Source organism: Telopea speciosissima, chromosome 3, assembly GCF_018873765.1.
Source record: "Telopea speciosissima isolate NSW1024214 ecotype Mountain lineage chromosome 3, Tspe_v1, whole genome shotgun sequence".
Classification (NCBI taxonomy): domain Eukaryota; kingdom Viridiplantae; phylum Streptophyta; class Magnoliopsida; order Proteales; family Proteaceae; genus Telopea; species Telopea speciosissima.
In genome coordinates, this window is record NC_057918.1 from 52,992,668 (window position 1) to 53,012,625 (window position 19,958).

The 19,958-nt window shown below is 42.0% G+C and overlaps 1 protein-coding gene and 1 long non-coding RNA gene across 2 annotated transcripts in view; both read left to right on the top strand.

Annotated features, from left to right (window-relative positions):
• LOC122656315 (eukaryotic translation initiation factor 2A) overlaps positions 1–19,287 on the top strand; it is a 35,082-nt gene extending 15,795 nt beyond the window's left edge. Inside the window, exons 9-13 of the mRNA XM_043850797.1 lie at positions 9,413–9,476; positions 9,566–9,662; positions 9,749–9,852; positions 18,875–18,900; positions 19,028–19,287. Of these exons, the coding sequence (XP_043706732.1) occupies positions 9,413–9,476; positions 9,566–9,662; positions 9,749–9,852; positions 18,875–18,900; positions 19,028–19,124 (388 nt within the window). The 3' untranslated portion in view covers positions 19,125–19,287. The remainder of the gene's footprint in view (positions 1–9,412; positions 9,477–9,565; positions 9,663–9,748; positions 9,853–18,874; positions 18,901–19,027) is intronic.
• Positions 16,688–17,228, top strand: LOC122656316. Its single transcript, XR_006332081.1, has 2 exons — positions 16,688–16,812; positions 16,953–17,228. It is a non-coding gene; the product is annotated as an uncharacterized LOC122656316 (long non-coding RNA).
• Positions 19,288–19,958: the final 671 nt, after the last annotated feature.

Sequence of the window (19,958 nt, forward strand, 5' to 3'; positions counted from 1 at the left end):
CTGACAGCAATCAAGGCAAGGTTTACAAATTGAAACGTGCTCTCTATGGGTTGAAACAGTCCCCTCGAGCATGGTTTGGCCTTTTTCACAAAGCAATGGTTTCTGTAGGCTACAAGCAGAGTAATGCAGATCACACTCTCTTTATCAAGAGAGTAGGCGAAAAACTCACTATCTTGATAGTCTACGCTGATGATATTGTGGTCACTGGCAATGATAGTGTTGAGATCAGCAGGTTGAAGACATTTCTTGGCCAAGAGTTCGAAATTAAGGATCTAGGAAAGCTAAGGTATTTTCTTGGGATTGAAGTTGCCAGATCTTCAAAAGGCATCCTTCTTTCCCAACGAAAGTATGTCCTAGACCTACTGACTGAGACTGGTTTGTTAGGATGCAGTCCTTCAGATACTCCTATGGATGCAAATGTTCGTCTCAAGGAAAAGGAGGGTGATCCAGTTGATAAAGGGCGATATCAAAGACTAGTGGGAAAGTTGATTTATCGCTCTCATACTCGTCCCGATATTGCGGTTGCTATTAGTCTTGTCAGTCAGTTTATGCATGATCCCTATACTTCATACATGGAGGCTGTTCTTCGGATTCTTCACTACTTGAAGTCCGCTCGTGGGAAAGGAATTCTCTTGGTTCCCCATGGTTACCTACGCATTGAGGCGTATACTGATGCTGATTGGGCTGGTTTTCCAAATCGTAAGTCTATTTCTGGTTATTGTTCTTTTGTGGGTGGTAATCTTGTCACCTGGCGTAGCAAGAAGCAAAATGTGGTGGCCCGTTCTAGTGCTGAGGCCGAATTTCGTGCTATGGCACATGGTATTTGTGAGCTACTCTGGTTAAAAGGTTTGCTGCAAGATCTTGGCGTTGCTATTCGCCTTCCTATAATGCTGTATTGCGATAACAAGGCTGCCATTAGTATTGCACATAATCCGGTACAACACGATCGCACGAAGCATGTTGAGGTGGATCGGCATTTCATCAAGGAAAAGTTAAAGGAAGGCCTTATTTGTGTTCCTTATGTGAAGTCTGCTGATCAGCTTGCTGATATGTTCACCAAGGGACTGCCTGGACAGGTCTTTCATCCTAACCTAGTCAAGTTGGGCATGCTTGATATCTTTGCTCCAACTTGAGGGGGAGTGTTAAGATATACCAGAATACTAACCGTGGGGGTATTCTGGCCTTTTTTCCCTTTTTATTTTATGTTATTATTCTGTTTTATGTATTCCTAGATTCCTAGTCATATTTTGGCTAGGACTAGGGCTATTTTAGACTCTTGATTTGTATTTTTCATTCTATAAATAAAGGACTTGACTGATCTAAACGATCACTCAATTATTCTCCCAATTCTCTCTTCTAATACTAACCAAACCCTAATTTCACCAAAGACCCAATTTTTGACCTAGTCGATTCATCTGTTCATAACGAATCCTGGTTGATTGGCTCCTAGTTTGATTATTCAATTCTAGGACTACATTACATACTCCTTGTGCCATTGCCCTGTACTCAGCCTCTACATTAGATCTGGAAACTACTGGATTGTTTCTTGCTTCACCATGTAACTGGATTCCCTCCAGGAAAGGTATAGTAACCTGAAGAGGAGCGACGATCATCAATGGAACCTGCCAAGTCAGCATCAGTAAAGGATTCCAACTTCAGACTTATTGTTTGAAAACAAGATACTTTTTCCTAGAGCTGAGTTTAAATACCGTAGAATCCTGTATACTGCCTCAAGGTAAACAGTCTTCGGGTCATGTAGGAAATGGCTAACAATGTCTACAACATAGGCAATATCTGACCTGGTGTGATAAAGATAGATTAGCTTCCCTACAAGACGTTGATATCTTTCTTTATTTATAGAATTACCACCTGTGCTGCTAAGTTGGTTGTTAACTTCAATGGGGGATTCAACAGGCTTACAATCAAACATCTCTGTTTCTTCAAGAAGATCTAGGACATACTTCCTTTGGGAAATGAAGATCCCTTTGCTAGATCGGGCTACTTCAATCCCTAGAAAGTATTTGGGTTGTCCCAAGTCCTTGGTCTCAAATTCAGCTGCCAATTGAGTCTTTAAAGAGAGATTTGTGCCTCATCATCACCGATGATCACTATATCATCCACATAAACAATAAGAGTTATGACCTTGCCATCCTTGTGTTTGACAATAAGGTATGGTCAATATGGCTTTGCATGAAGCCAAACTTATTCCTAGCCTTTTGAAACTTGCCAAAATAGGCACGGGTGACTGTTTTAGGTCAACATATCAAAGATTTGCAACACAAGATAATATAGCTCGAATAGAATTCATTTTTGCAACTAGGGCAAAAGTATCCTGGTAAGTCGATCCCATAGAGTCTGAGTGAATCCCTTAGCAACCAGTCTTGCCTTATATCGTGCATCGGTCCCATCTGTAGTTTATTTCACAGTGAACACCCATTTGCACCCTACTGGTTTCTTTCCTTCAGGTCAAGGAACAAGCTCCCAATTATCATTTTTCTTCAAGGGGCTGCATTTCTTCTATCATGGTAGTCTTCGATTTTGGGTCTGAGTTAGCTTCTTTCTAGCTCTATGGAGTAGGCATAGAGGATAACGAAGAAATAAAAGCTTGATAGGAGGGAGACAGTGACTTCTAGGAAACAAAATTATAAATGAGTACAGGATCTAACTCCATTTCTAACAGCAATAGGAAGATCGTCATTAGATGGAGAGGAAGAATTGTTACTTGTTATATGCTCAGGAGCTAGTTCAGGAGGTGTGACATGGTCAGGTAAGGACACATTTCTCTCTCTCTTGGTGACGAGAATAAGTAATGAGATCCTTTCCACCAACCATAGTGTTTTGCTATATATTCTCCCTCTGAAGACGAACAGTATCAATGACAGAAGGGTTTTGAGAACTTTCGCTTGGAGTCATCTCATCCTCAAGATTGTTCTCCCCTTGAAGAAATGACAGATAGAAAGGTTCATCATTAAAGGTAACATCCATCGTGACAAAGAGCTTATGAGAAGGAGGGTGATAACACGGGTACCGCTTTTAGAAAGTAGAGTACCCAAGAAAAATACATTGAAAAGCCCGAGGATCTAACTTAGAATGAGTTGGAGAGGAATTGTGGGCGAAGCAGACACAACCAAAGACCCGAGGAGAAAGGTGAGAGGTAAGGGAAGGGTCAGGAAGCTGACTTACTGGTGTTTTGAAATCAAGAACAGCGGAAGGAACCTGGTCGAGGAGGTGCCGATTCTTCTGTTCAGGAATACCATTTTATTTTGGAGTACAAACACATGAAGTTTGTGAAAGAATGCCATGTTTGACAAGATATTTGAGGAAAGGGCCATGAATATACTTGGTCCCATTATCACTTCACAAAGCTGGAGCCTGGGCATTAAATTGTGTCCGCACCATATTATGGAAGGATTGGAAGCAAGAGAAGGCTTCGGATTTTTTCCGAAGGAGATAGACCCAAGTTAAGTGAATACAATTGTCAATAAAATTAATTATCCACCGATATTCACCCCGAGCAATAGTGCGAGGACCTAACAGGTTATAATGGTTAATAGAAAAAGGAATACTACTTTTATTATCCATAGGTGATTAAGAAGAACGTTTGTGTTTAGCAGGTTCACACACATCACAAGTAAAACTTCCTCGAGGACAGTGCTTTATTAAAGTAGGAAACAAACGATTCAAAATAGGAACAGATGGATGCCCTAAACGGTAGTGCCATTGCTGTAACTGGTAAAGGTGACTACCAGCCCGAAGAGTATGCGCACAGACTAGAGGAGATGCAACAAGAGTTCTGGGTCCAGGTAATAGAGTTCATCTCTCACCCTACCATAACTGATCGTTGTCCTTGTCATCAGATCTTGAAAAACACAATGAGTGGAATAGAGTGAACACAACAGTTAAGATCAGCAGTAAGGCGATAAATGGAAAGTAAATTTGCACACAGGTTAGGGACATGGAGGATAGACGATAAGAGATGGTAGGAGCATGGAAGAACTCAGTCGAAACCTGTCGAAACCACTGAGATATCTCGATTTTGTAGGTTTCCGAGACGAGATAGAGGGGGATTTTAATGGTTTTGACTCAGTATCGGTAGTTTCGACCATGTTTCAATCGAAACTACTGTTTCGGTCGAAACATGGCTGGACCACCTAGAACCAGGCCTGTATAATTCCTCATCTCGACCAAGAAAGGCATATCTCGACTTGGCTTCAATGGTTTCGACTGGCACAACCTCTTTTCCCCCAGATTTTTGCAATTCTTCACCAAAGTTGGACCAATCTGGCATCTAAAAGCTTGGATTTGCATCTTGGGGTGTTGTTTGAACCTTCATTAAAGAAGGTAATAGTGTTCTCTTCCCAAACAATCATACTTTTTGTACCATTTTAGGAAATATATGGTAGAATGCTTCAATTTTATATATGTGAGTTACAATGGCCTGATCTAAAAGCTTGGATTTGCTCCACCTTCTTACACTCTCGGTGAGCCCTTCCCTAGATTGGGATATCTCAGACAAGTTGATGATGGGGCTTATCAATGGGTTGTTATGGACTATGAGACCAATTGGTCCCAAAACATGTCATGGGATACATATGTGGTGCATTCAGAGGAACGACTTCGCACTCTTCAGTGGTATGCAACTCGTGGATTGGACCCCCAAGAAACTCCACATGGAATTGAGAAAGAAGGAGCTTAATGTTTTATTTGGATAATATGTATTATTCAGGGTTCTTGTGCTTTAAATTTATATGTGAATTAAGTGTATATAATACTTGTTTAGTGTCTGAATCAACGTACATTAGTAAACTTGGGTCAATAACCACGAGTACCAATTTGAGTGGTTTTTTTTTTTGTGAAAATAATTCATGCATTGTGTTTAAAATGTAAAAAATAGACTGTATGCAAAAAATCAGACATTAAAAACCATTTTTGGGCACCGAAACCAAGGTTTCCCCATGAATGGGAAAAGTACCAGGTTTTGACCAGGTTTCGGTTGGTTTCGACCAAAACTCTGTTTCAGCCAGGTCGAAACCTGGTCGAAACCCGAGTTCTTGATCCTTGGGTAGGAGAACATGAGACACTGCCTTTACCAAAAATAGCTAATAGAGAACCACCAGAAACTCGGACCTTGTCCTTATCTGAACAAGGAATATAGGTACGAAACATGTCCAAGGAACTAATCATGTGATTAGAAGCTCCAGAATCCAAGAGCAAAAAAGGACTAGAATGGGATGAGGCAAGCAATATACCTGATTGGGCTAGATGAGAACCTGAGGTGGAAGATGCCGTGGGAGGAGCAGTAGTACCCATCTATGCCATCATATGTTGGAGAGCCAATAATTGATCCAAAGAGAACGGCGAAGGAGGAGGAGCTATTGTAGAAGAACCATCCGTAGCATCAACCACATGAGCCTCAGAGCATGTGGCACCTTGTTTCCCCTCACGTCCCCCTCCTTTAGGACGACCGTGAAGCTTCCAAAGTTTCCTTAGTATGACGTCGGCGGCCGCAATAGTCACACTTAACTGGCCATATTGAACCAGATTGTAAGTCTCAAGCAGTGTGGGGAACTTGTCATGGCTGAGAACCTGAACTCGGATCTGATCATACTCCGTGTTCAACCCAATGAGAAAGTCATACACCTGTTCCATTTCCCGCTCCTTCTGAAAGGTACTGGCATCAGCAGTACAAGCCATGGAAATAGGGTGATAGAAATCCAACTGCTGCCATAGATTGTTAAGGGCGGAGTAGTAGGCAGAAAGTGATAACTTCTTCTGAGTGGTCTCTCGAACTTGGTGACGTAGTTCATATATCGGAGCATAGTTATTGGACTGGGCATATGTGTTTGACGGCATCCCACAATTCTTTTGCCAAGTTCAACAGAACAAAACTAGGGCTAATAGCGGGCTCCATAGAATTTAATAGAAATGAAATGACAAGAGCATCATTCGCCAGTCAAGCATTAGCAGCCACAATATCAAATGGTTTGGTAGTATTACCATTCAAATATCCCAGAAGACTATTGCCACGAATTGTGAGCATGCAAGCCCGATGATGCAGATAAGTCACATAATGGGCTTATTTTATTTGAAATAAACCTTTGGTGGGGTTATGTATACATTGGGCCACTTTACTGAGCCTAAAATGTGGAGGTACAAGGAAGGCATACAGGATTAGGCTGAGTAGTAGCTTATTTTCATATTTCCTAGGCATATTTATAAGTCTTTTTCCTATCCCTAGGCTGTTAGTCAAGTCTTTTAATTTTTATAAGTATTAGTCTAGAGTCTAGTGTTAATCTTTTCATATTCCTAGATTCATGTATTATGTCTTTAATATTTTATTGGTTTTGGTTTCTAGGTCTTGGGGGTAGTTTTCCATGTCTAGGATTTGGTATCTATGTATGCGGAATTCTAAAGGGGCTTGGGAATTCTAAGAGTCTACTTTAATGCTATTTGATGTACTCAAGGCTTTTAAAGCCTCCTCCACTCCTATATAATGCAAACCATAGGCTGCTTACAAAGGCACCCAATGAATTTTTACAGCAAACAATCTGAATATTTTCTTGTGTGACTCTAGAGGGCTTAGGTGGGATTCTTACAGTGGGCCTAGGTGGGACTCCTATGGCTGAGCAACTAGTGGGACTCTAGCTTGCCAATGTTATCCTGCTATCTTCAACATTCACCATTCATCATCCATCACCATTTGCACCATTTCCACCTTCATCATTCAAACACCAACACAGCAGGATCAGAACTAACCAAATCTGACCCAAGCTGTCCAGTACCTGCCCCTATTCTCCAGATTCGATCTTGGCTTGCTGACCCTCTTGGGTTTGCATCACCCGGGGCCAAGTGAGATAGTTGGTCCCATTCCACCACCATCCTCAACTCCCCCTATGGAGGTAGCAGAACTTTCCGTCATGTGTAGAGATGAAATAAAAGTAAAGAAGACCAAGATCACTCGCTAAATGCATAGGAGATGGGAAATCCAACTGTCATGAGTGGCAGCAGCATAGACATCCAAGAGAGACTAGGCAGCAAGGCATGAAAGCATAAGGAGAATAGTAGAGGCCATAGGTGGGCCTGCCAGCAACCAAAAGAGGCTTGATTGGCCTTGGCGATCGACAGAGATGACGGGCAGAAGATCCAACAGGTCGGAGGCGATGGGCAGACGGCCCAGGAGGCATCTGCACAGGGTTGGAGGCCCTGGGAAGCATCGGCAGAGGGCTGGAGGCCCTGGGAGGCGTTGGCTGAGGGGCGGGAGCCCTTGCAAGATGTCGGCAGAGGGGCAGGGATCGCTGGGAAGCATCTGCAGAGGGGTGAGAGCCCCTTGAAACGATGGCAGAGGGGTGGGAGGTCCCTGGGAGCTACAGCAAGGGGGGTGGAGGGCCCTGGGAGTGATGGTAAGGGGAGCGGGAGCCCCTGGTGATCAAGGGCGAGAGGCCCTGGTGGTGGCGGTAGTGACGGGCCTGGTGGCGGTGTTAGTAGTCAGCGGTTAAGGTGAAGGCTGCACGACTTAAGTGACCATGCTCAGTCTTTGGAGGCCGAAGCCTCTGTCATGGACAGCTGACCTTTGCAAAAGAAACAAAAAAAAATCCCAAAAAGGATTGGGCTCTGATACCAAGAAGAATTAGAGAAGAAGAAAGCGGATTTGAGAGAATGTAATGGCTTGTCTGAGTAACAAAGGCCTTCATTAAAATTACAAAGAAACCCAATCGCATATCTATCTGGATTTGGGCAAAAATTGGTTCAATAAGGAACCAGGCCCTTTTCCTCTTTAGTGATCTGTATCAGAAGACTAGACTTCACTTCAAGAGTTAGAGCTTGCAGCTGGAGTAGAGTTGAAGGAATCACTGAAGAAGTTAAAGAAGACAGTAAAGACAAGGACAAGCCAATGATTAAAGATTTTAATGAAGAGGATCAATACACAAAAAATTCTGCTGTGGAAAATAATGTTGGTGTTGATTAACATAGGATCAATTCTATTACATGGAAGATGAAGTTGTGGCAGAGAACAACTTAAAGAATGATCAACATGAAGCAATGGAAATTCAAGATGTTGTTTCTACTATTGAAGAATTTATTGAGTTCATTATCTCCATGAGTTTATGAGTTATTAACTTATTATTAACTTCAGTTTTCTAGGAGTAATGTGGATTCAGTGCAAGTCTGAGTGGATTCTCATGTTTTACTTGGTACATTTCAAGTGAAGGTTCAGGTGGATTCCTAGCCTGCCCTATCTTCTTCATTCTTCTGTCATATTTTATTCAATAACAGGTCTGTAATCTTCTGGTTCTCACTTATCTGTGGCACCCTGTTTTCAGGCAATTTTTTTATTTTTCTCTTCTTCAATCTCTCTCTGGTTGCTTCTCTGCTTTGGCTGGCTCAAAGTCTTAAATATAAGCTTCTGTTACTAGATTCTCTGAAGTTCTGGTTCTGATTCTCTCAGAGTATTGGTCAATATTGCTGTTTTAGCTCTGCTATTACCTAGTAGTACTAAGACTTCACCATAAGCTTATATTCTGTTAGAATTTCTTCAAATTTTGCAGGTCTCTTCTATTAGGATAGACCGTGGACCTGATTTTTGAGCCATTCAGAGTATTCTGTTCTTAGATATAAACTTTCTCCTATTTCTGTCCTATGTTTCTCTGTTTAGTGATCATGTCTGTGTTAGTCTCTTGTTGGATTTGCTGCTTTGGGATAGCCTACATCATAGTTGTCAAGGCGTCGCCTAGGCGTCTAGGCGCCTTGGTTGCCTAATTGGTGGCGCTTTGACTTTGGACCCTCTCCAACGCCTAGGGTCGCTTAGGCGCCGTGACAGCTATGGCCTACATTACTAAGAGCAAGTGGGGACATGTCAAGTTATTTTCACTTTCAAAATTGAATTCGTGGATCAAACTTTTAAAAGGTTGACAAACTCATTGGCTGAAGGCCCCAACCCAAAGAGAGAGAAACCTAAACTATACTCTTTCCTCATGAAAGACTCAAATGAATGGAAGATGAGGCATATCCTTTCCATTTAGAGTACAGAGGTATAAGAGCACTTTCTGACAGCTTATTACCTGATCTAAAATGAACATTATTTCTTAAGCTGCTGGCCGCATGTAGCATGCTACTGCCAGTTGAGTTGATACTCCTTGAACTTCTTGAAAGGAGAATTCGTATTATGTGTGCAAGGGATGAGCTGTTCCTGGTGCACTTAATTTGGCAACCTTCTAAGAGATGGATTTGATTATGGGGTATAGGCACCAATATATGGATCTGTGGTTCATCGAACTTTACGTGCTTTTCTTTTCTACTTGTTTGATGTTTTTCTGGTTGATTGAAGGGAAAATTATTTTCTTTTGTTTTCTTTTTTCTTCTTTTAAATTTGTCTGTAATAAGTGGTTAAGCAACACTACTTTTTCTCTTGAAGGGTTAAAATCTTCCTCCATAATGGATCTCTGTACTTTACGAAGATGTTTGACAAACTGTTCCAGGTCAGTCTTGGGCATTCCTCCCTCTGTATTAATCCAGAATCATTGTCTTAATTCAGTATTCTAATGTTAAAATGTTGCCATTCACGCAGGCTGACTGGAAACCAGAGGCCCCGGTGAAGTTTGGTGATATAACTGAACTTGTGAATTCAGTTGACTCATTAAAAATTAGTGGGATCAAATTAGAAGGTTATTATTTCCTCCTATGGCTATTTCATATATGTTTGTATCTCTTTATTTGTTTATTTTTCATGGTATGTATTAATTGGTTTCAGGGGCAAAGTCTTCCCAAACTTCCACAAAACTAAACCCACCTGCACAGAAACCTGCTCCATATCGCCCACCGCATGCCAAGAGTGCTGCTGCAGCTCAGGCAGAGGTATGCAAAAAATATACCCATTTGCTAGTGACTCATGTCTTGTTATGACTTGTTTTATAATTAGCTAAGTGGTGGGACTTTGATTTGGATGGTCCAGGTCTTACGTTTGTGGAACAATTTGACTGATCACCTTTTCTTCCTCCAGTCATTGACTTAACCCTTTCTATAGCATCTAGTTGGAATTAAAGAGTGACCTTTGCATTAGTATAGCTATGTCAATTTGATTGTTGCTGATGGTTAAAAGACCAGACTCCCTAGGTTGATTCACCTACTGTAGTATCCTAGGGTGCAACTTGTGGTGGGGTTGAAGGACAACCGAAGCCTCACCCAGTCTGATCTTAAAACTGAGTTTTTGTGTCAACCCAACCCATGGTGTTCATTCACTCAAACCTGATTAAAACAGAGTTAACCAGAAAATCAATGTGATGCATTGTTGCTGGTAGCTGGTAGGCTTGTCCACAGAGGGCTAGGTGGTCTCAGATCATCATGTGCATTGGCCAGGACAGGACAGCCACTCCTAGAAAGATGAGGACGACTTCCCTGCTATGTACGGGTGCAACTTAGGCCTAAAAAACCAGAGCCCAACCAAAGCCTGCCTGAAAATTTCCAGCCTTGGGCTGGTGTTTTAGGTCCACGGGCCTGGGCTTGGGCCCAGATATCCCAGCCTGAGGTTGGGCTTCTGATGAGTCCACTAATCAATGGTTCAGACTTCCATCCTAAAACAGGATCGACGGGTACTGGTTTACAGCAAACAAAACCCCTCTGTAAATCTGTAACAGCAGTAATAGGGCAGTGTTGGGCCTAAAACAAGACCAACAGTATGGGGAACCGACACGGTTAAACCAGAATAGTATTCAGTCCGGAAACTGATCTCACTCCATCATAGTTATCAAGGTGTTGCCTAGACGTCCAGGCTCCTTGGTCGCCTTGGGCGCCTTTGCGGGTGCCTTGCCACCTTGTTGGTCTCTCCTTGATTTTGGGCCCTCTCCAACGCCTTGGTCGCCTTGCCTCCTTGATAACTATGAACTCCATAATAGCACAGCGATCACTTGTTGTCCAAATTATTAACTTAAAGAATTCTTGTCCACGGGCCAGATTACTTCAGTGATTAATCAACACAATATTAACTTACTATCAGCTGCAACAGTAAACCAGAAGCTGAAATGGCAGAATAACCCCACAAAACAGCAACTTAAGCAGCACAATGATATAGCCCTATGGCCACCTCTGATGGAGCCAACTTCCAGTCAAGGGTAGGGTATAGGGAGACCCACAACTCTTCAAAAACTAACCCAACTCTGATGGCTGGATTAAGAGATATAATAGGGATATCAGAAAGTAGAAACTCCAAAATAGTAACATACAGCCTACTGCAACATTCAGCCATCAGATGGGGTTTGACTTAATATCGAAGGAACAATCTTAAGACATGATCGCACCCTCCAAATCTGAGGAGAAGCTGATGGGTAGATCTGGAGTTACAGAAGCCTGAAGAAATCTGCAGAAAACTCCAACACAACAGTGCTACAGGGAGTGGTATTGAGTCTTCAACCAAAATTTGATGGAGAACTAACAGAACAGCCTTCTAATGATCAACATCAACCATAACTGAAGAGACAGGGGTCTCGGTACTTCTCAGATAACAGGTTATTGCAGAACAATAAAATAAAAACTTCTTGTAATTCGGGTACTAGTATAGGTGTACTCTTTCCTGAGTGTATATTTGTAATTTGCACTCATTCTCCTTTATTATAAGTAAAGCTTGGCTGTGATCCCAAGGGACACACATCATCATTCTCCCAATCAATTCCATCATGGTATCAGAGCGGGAATCAGTCTTGGGATCCCCGCCTTTGTACCTATGCCGCCACTGCCTCTCATTGTTGTCAAGGCGTCGCCTAGGCGTCCAGGCACCTTGGTTGCCTTGTTGGTGATGCCTTGGTTTTTTACCCTCTCCACCACCTTGGGTTGCCTAGACGCCGTGACAACTATGTCGCCTCTGTGACGCAACACAGCAGAACCTCCTCTCTCTTCTCTCGTGACTCTATCACCATCACCACCAGAACCGCCCCTTCCTTTCTCTCTTGCGACTCACTCTCTCGCCTCCCTTAAAACACCACCACTCTTCTCTCTCTCGCGACTCTTTCAAACCACCGCCTGCCCTCCGCCCTCCCTTTTCTCTCTCTCACGACTCCTTTTTTCTCTTCCCGCAACTTTCCCTCTCTACCGCCAGACCTCCGCCTTCCCTTCTCTTCCCTCCAAAGTCCTCTTTTCTCAGAGGGTCTTCTACATGATCCAACCCTCGGTGGTTCACTTTTTCCCACCTAGGGTCCCTTTTTTGTGATTGGTTTGCTTCTTATGGCTTAAACCAGCGATCCTTTTTCCACTGGAGTCTTTCCCTATGATGCACCTTTGCTGCAGCCATTTTTCAACCTTATCGTGCTGTAGAGAGAAGTTGGAATTACCTTTTGATTAGCAATCATGTCCAGCGATAGTACCATCTCAACTAGAATTGAAGGTATGAATCACAGCACTCTTAGCGAGTGTCCTTCGTTCCCTGTTAGCCCCATCAAGTTGGATGGCAACAACTATTTGATGTGGTCACACTCATGCTTCCTTTCTGTTGCGCCTGTGGTTTTACCGTGTACCTTACAGGTGACGTTGCGAAGCCTATGACTGCTGAAGGTCCTCAGTTGCAAAAATAGAGTTCTGATGACTCCCTTGTCATGTCATTCTTGATTAACTCTATGCAACCTTCTATTGCCTGGGCTATCTTCTCTTAGACTCTGTTGAGAAGATTTGGAAGGCTGCCAAGGAGACGTATTCTCAGGTTGGAAACGCTGCCCAAGTCTATGAGTTGCGCAAGAGAAGTCATGGGGCTGCTCCAAAGAGATGTCATTATCCCAATACTATTCTGAGTTGCGCAACATGTGGCAGGAACTTGACTTCTATGAGACCTTTCAGGCTGCATGCTCTACCGATGCTGCCGGTTTCAAGAAAAGTGACGATATGATTCATATTTATGATTTTTTGGCTGGATTGAATGTGGAGTATGATCATATGCGATCTCAGGTTTTCAGTCATGACCCTGTCCCTTCCTTGAAGTAGTCCTATGCTCTTGTTCAACTTGAGGAGAGTCAGCGGACAGCCATTTTATAGCCCATTTCTTTGGAGAGATATACTCTCTACACTGGCTTTGGCTCTCAGTCCTGGGGTGGTTCCACCTGTTATATTGATTGTCCTTCATCTGACTGTGACCCAGTCAAATGTGAGTATTGCAGGAAGGAATGTCACACGAAGGAGTATTGTTGGAAGTTACATGGTCGTCCTACTTCTACACGTGGGCATGGTCGTCGTGGACGTGGTGTTTCTAACCTAGCTCATGCGCACCATGTTGAGGTGACTCCTCCCGCATCCATAGGTGGCCAGTTTTCCCAGGATGAGTTTCTAGTTCTTGGACATCTGATGTCCAAGTTGGAACCTCCTTCCTTATCTTCGCCTTCTCTTGCTGCCCCTACTGCCTCTGGTTCGCCCACTTCTACCTCCAACTTTGTGCATTTAGGTATCTCTTTTATTGGTCATTGCGCCTATGTCATCTCCCCACCTTGAATAATTGACTCAGGCACTACAGATCATGTGGCTGGTTCCTCTAGTCAATTTTCTACTTTTTACCCAGGTTCAGGTAAAGAACATGTTCGGGTTGCTGATGTCTCCTTTTCCTGTTTCTGGGAAAGGATCCATTCAGTGTTCTACCTCTCTACTTTTATCATTTGTTCATCATGTTCCTAATTATTCTACTAATCTTCTTTTTATTAGTAGCATTACTCGAGACGAATTGTAAAGTCACTTTTCCATCACACTGTGTATTTCAGGACTTGGTGACGGGGACCATGATTGGTAGTGGTAGATTGAGTGGTTTATATCTGCTAGGGAACAGTCACCCTAGTGTCAGCTCTTACCCCCTAGGCTCATCAGTTAGATTCGTCTGCTCCTGCTTTTGCTTTATCAAAGTTACATAGGTAGCATCGGCGTTTGGGGCATCCACCCTTAGGACTTTATGCAAACTCGTGTTGTTTACCTCTTTTCAGATAATAAGTACTGCACCTTTTGTTTAATTCACTCTGATATTTGGGGTCCTTCCCGGTGTGTCTATTTTTGGTTAACGTTGGTTTGTGACTTTAATTGATTGCCATTCTCGAGGTACTTGGGTGTATTTGTTTCATCATAAATATGAAGAGTGTTTCGTTGTTTTCAGCTTTTCCATCGTATGATTAAAATCCAGTTTAATGCTACTATTAAAGTTCTCTGCAGTGATAATGGTTGGGAATATTTTGAGGGCTCATTTCAGTCTTTTCTTGTTGCTGAGGGCATCATTCATCAGATTAGTAGTGTAGATACCCCTGCACAGATTGGTGTCGCAGAATGTAAGAAGCGCCCCCTGTTGGAAGTCGCACAAGCTCTAATGTTTGAAATGCATGTTCCTTAGCATTATTGGAGCAAACCCGTCCTTACTGCTGCTCACTTAATCACTGCATGCCTTCCCGCATGTTGGGTTCCCGCACCCCTTTGGATGTTCTTTAACACAATTCCTCCTTCACTATCCATCCGAGGATCTTTGATTGTGTGTGTTTCGCATGCAATCATCACCTTGCTGGTAAGCTTGATCCTCGGGGGCTCCGGTGCATTTTTGTTGGCTACTCTGCCACTCAGAGAGGCTATAAGTGCTACCATTCGCCTTCTCGTCGTGTGCTGGTCACTGTGGATTTTGTGTTTCATGAGTCAGCTGCTTATTTTTCTCCCTCAGCATCTCTTCAGGGGGAGCATTCTAGTGACCATGTGCCGCTGATTGTTCCTCTTGACAGCCCCTCTTTTCTCTTCTTTAGCTTGGTGCGAACCCTTCTGTGCAGGGGGGAGAAATCGAACACTGACAATGTGCCTAGTGCTAAACCATTTCAGGTGTTTACTCGATCTCGTTCTTGCAAAGACTCAGCAGATATTACCACTACTGCCACTCTACGTAGCCAACTGCTCTCCTCAGATGAGGTGATTGGCAGTCATTTGAGGAGAGCGGTTGCCTAGGTAGAGTGGCTGTAGTGGTAATATCTGCTGAGCCTTTGCAGATTGATTCTTTGAATTTACCTATTGCTGTCCGTAAGCACCCATCGTGGGGATATTCTCCCTTATCTTTATTTATCATAAAGCAACACTATTATGCAATAGAAACTCTCATGCACAAGCCACAGGCTGCCAAATAACAAAAAGATCTTCATTAGTTTAATTAAATAGTTATCCCAATTCCCAACATGAAACAGAAGTAATAAAATAAAGAAAATAGAAATTAGCCAAGGTTGCACTGGGTACACCCTTTTTTTAGAAATCAGCCGAGATTGCGACACCAAAATAGAAACTGAAACTAAATTTTTTTTCCTACTAGCCAATTATAGGAATAGAAACAAATAAAAGTAAGATCTACTAAAGGCTCCATGCAAATCAATAACCCTCCAGAAAAATATCCTCCATGCAAGTCCAGAATGGGACCCACACAATCTGCCAAATCTTCCTTTTAACTCTTCTCCACGCAAGCTGGCTAGGGGGCCCACTAAAGCTGTCAAAATATAAACCAGAATTGGTGCTAGTCAATGGATACTTGGGCAGCACATAATCTGCAAAATATGGGCTTAAATCTGACCCACTAAAGTGGACCATAGGTGCTCAATGACCTGACTGGTGTGGCTGGTTCTTCTCCATCAATCTACATCTTCAGGTTGAGGCCTCAGTTTAAGCCCACCAAGCCTGGCACAGCCAAAAACTGTATGTCTGTATATTGAGTAGGTTTGCCACAGTATATTTTTTTTTGGGGTGCAATTCAAGGGCCGAATGGCCATCATGGCCCCACAAGGAGGCAAAGAGGGGACCCACAAGGGGGTCAAATATGGTACCAACAGGCTCCACTTCTTGGAAAGCAATTAAATGTGGACTAGGTGTCGCTGAGGAGACTTGAACCACCGATCAAGCTCCCGACGCTGTTTCTCCAAAGGAGCAGCGAACCAACAGGGCAAGCCCTTGATCGACCTTATCATTGATTTAGCATACCTAAGGTAGTCCCTACTGTAATAAGTTTATTGTATTCTCCACATATATGCATAAAAAAACAGATGCTGAAAATTCAAGTGCTGAAGACATGAACCCATGATCTAAGAGAGTAAGTGAATTGCAGATCCTGAGGCCATGACAGCTCATCTTTGAGCTGTACTGGGTACAGGCCAAGGCGTACACCCGGACTTGGCCCAGTCCTTCAAAGACCTAAGCCCGTCCTGGCCCAGTTGCACCCCTATTACTGAGGTAATACCAAGGAAAGAGGACTCACCTAGTATCGGTGAGGATGATTGCCTGCTAAGTTGAAGAGTAATTTCCTATCATGAAAAGGAACATTTATCAGCCCAAAGAGAATGTTTTAAAGAGGAAACAATAATACTTTGGAGAACCCAAGGGGTTATTTGAGTCCCAATGAATCACCAAGGCTAAGAAAATAGTAGCTCCACTTTGGTATTAATGCTGGAGTGAGCATAAAATGATGACCTAGGCTCCAGATAGCAAAGTGATTGATCAAGGACAAAACCAAGTTCACTTGTAGTAGGATTAAGATTATAGGAACTGTGAAAATAAGAGTAACAATCCAGAAGTAGAAATGAAGAAAGAGAAGAAGAAGAAAGAAGAGAAATAAAGAGAAGGGAAGAGTTGGGACACAATGTTGGAGAGGGAAGATTGGGCCTTCTCCAGTCTTTATTACTAACTCAAAGTGAAGTTCCAAATCTGCCCTTACAAGCAGATACATCTTGGATGGACAAGGAGCTGCTTAATCCAACCTTTGTCATGCATATGCTCAATGTGCTCTTGATGTAGTTCCAGTCAATTAGGTTTGTTAGCGTTAGGCCTGAAACTCAAATTGCAAATTGAGAGGTTATTTGAGACATATTTTATCAAGTAGATACTGCATCAAGCTCATGCAACATATTGCCGGTGAAGAAAGACAAAAAGATACAGTGGGGAAAAATCACACTATTAATTACTATTGCATTTATCAATTAGGGGTGAGAGAGACTAGTACAGACATGATTATAGAAACAGAAAAATATAGGCCAGAAATAGGAGAAAGTTTGTAACCCACAACAGATAGATCAGAATAGGTTAGAGCTCATATCGAGTGGTGTATTCTAATAGAAGAACAGAGCTGCAGAATTTAAAGAAATTCTGACTACAAATATGGGATTATGGAGAAGTCCTAGTGGTGCTAGAAAGACTAATAGTAGAACTAGGACAGCAATATTTGCCTGTATTCTTTAAGAATCAGAACTAGAGTTTAGAGGGAAGTATACTGGTAATTGATGTTCTAAATTTGAGACGATACAGATTGCTAACTGAGAGATATATAAAGAATAATGCAATCTGAAATTTAGAATAAAAAAGGGGGTGCATAGATTAGAAAAAGTAATGAATAAGAAATAGCAAGAAGAATAGTAGAAGAGAAGAGGGAGGAAAGATCACACCTGAAAAGAAAAGATGAACCAAACTGGAAGTAGGGAGATCAGATTTGGAATACCAGTCCTGTGTGCATAACTCAATAGCTCCAAAAATCTTGGAAGAACTCAAAATTCTTTACTCGAAACATGTCCAATTGATGGGGGTTAAACTGACTTGTAAAAGGATTCCTAATCACTCTTAAATATTGACTTAACTCAATAGACTCAGAACAGAAGGCTCATAGAACCTTTCCATGGCCCAAAATTTGGACTTCCTAAGCCCAATTGGGCCGAGAGAATTGTTGAGCTTAGTATAGATTGTACTAAATTCTGCATCAACAATTGGTCAGGCTTGTTTTGGCATGGTTGTAGGCTCTAAACACTAATTGTTGAGCTTAGTATAGATTGAACTCAATTGTGTATTCTCTGTATATGCACTATATAGTTAGTGTTGAGTTTAGTATAGATTGAACTCAATTCTGCATCAACAATTGGTCAGGCTTGTTTTGGCATGTTTATAGCAAGGTACTAAAGCTCGGGTCTCGGTACCAACTCGACTCTTGGAAAAACCGAGACGAGTCGAGATGTCGCCGAGTTGGTGCATTTTTTTTTTTCAACTCGAAGCCTCAACTTTGGGTCAACCCAAGATCTGGACCCGAGATCCGAGATCTCGCCGAGATATGTCAAGTTTTGTCCAATTAGGTAAGGTATTTAAGTGGTAGGTGGGTTAAAATAATGGGTCGAAACCGAGATCCAACCGAGATCCGAGATCTCCCCGAGATATTGCACTTTTGAGACTCGTAGGTAGTCTTGTCTCGGCTTTTCCAAAAACCGAGAAACTCGGCGAGATCTCGAGTTCTCGAACTATGGTTTATAGGGTCTAAACACTAATTGTTGAGCTTAGTATAGATTGAACTCAATTGTGTTCTCTGTATATGCGATATATGTTGTTGGTTTCGGGTCACAGTACAAGATTCCAAAATGCTTGCCCAAACTGACCTAGAAGATTGGCTTTGGTTGGGCTGGTAGTGTTCAGGTTGTGCTCTACCCTAGCTGCACCTTAAAAGGATCTCCCAAATGCAGCTGACTGTTATTTAGATATTTATCTATGATCTCCATCACATAGGGCATAGGGATGGACACAATAGAAGAAAATAAAAGAGGTCAGGCCTTAAATTTGGGCCCAGATTAATTTTTATTAGGCAAGCAGAAGTCAGAGTGGACTCTCAAGAGTTTTTAATTGTTTGGTGTGGTGTTTTGAATATTTTGACTGTAACTTGACATTACAAGAAAAACGTTGAATTGCATACTGAGTTAAGGCCCTAGTCAATTGGTTCAAAATGGAGTCATGAATTAGAATTTAAATGCACTTCACATTACATGTAAGCTTCAAGTGTAAACCTTCTTTACCCAAAAAAAAAAGTGTATAAACCTATTTGCTAATTGAATTTATTTTATTTGGTTTTAATTTTTTTTTTTTTTTTTTTTTTTTCAAATGGCAGCTGTTTGGAGGAGTTGCTCCTACAGAGTGAGTAAAATATTCATTCATTTATTTATTTTTCCCACCCTCACCCACTTCACTCTGTTGATCTACAGTTTTAATCTTCAGATAATGCTATATCCTTTTGCCATTAACTTAATCTTTCATAATTTAGAGAAATGAGCAAGAATGCATTGAGAAACAAGAAACGAAGGGAGAAACAACGGGAGAAAAAGGCTGCTGAGGGCACTTCTGCTTCTCATGATACTTGATCACAACGTATAAAAGAGTTGAAAACGTTTTGAAGTGCCACCATTCAAGTTTGGATCAATCCAAAGCTACAACCACCATAACGGGTTGCTCTAAATTGCCAATACTGGCCTGAAGAAAAATCTTGGGTTTCAGCCATCATATTGGGTTCAAACTTTTGGTGTTGTCTTCTTCTTTATTGGCCTAAAATTTTTGTATTTTTTTTAATTATGTGGATCGTATCTCTCCGTTTCTTTTACAGGAGGATGTGGATGATTTGTTTCTCTTCTTTTTCTTCTTGAATATTAGAATTATCGCCAAAGTTTAGATTCCTGTAAGATAGATTATATTAGCATTGACAGCATTTCATGTATAATGAAGCGGTTTCTTGATCTTCATAATGAGTTTGCCCTCAGGGACATGCATCTTCTACACTAATTCTTGTGCATTGTAGTTTTCCATTCTTGTATTGATCTTTTCTATTGGAGGAAGGATATTCATGATTTATTATCCCTACACTGATGGCTGCCAATTGCCAAGGCCTCTACATCTTTTTTTGAGATATTTCCTAATCTCATTGATCTTTTTTCTTGCAGTCTTCTTGGGGCTCTTCGGTACCTCACAGCACACAGCCAAATATTACCATATATTGTTTTTTCTGCTAACAATGTTTGCTGTTATATGCATCAACCTACCATTGACCATTTTCAAATTGCGAAGTGGATTTGGTGGTATTTTCGACTCTCGGTGATGGTTTGAAGGTGCTGTGGCAACAATTGTCTACCATGACTCAGTTTTGTGTGGGCACGAGGCTCCCACCACTGCAGGGTCTGGGAGGGTCATAATGTACGCAGCCT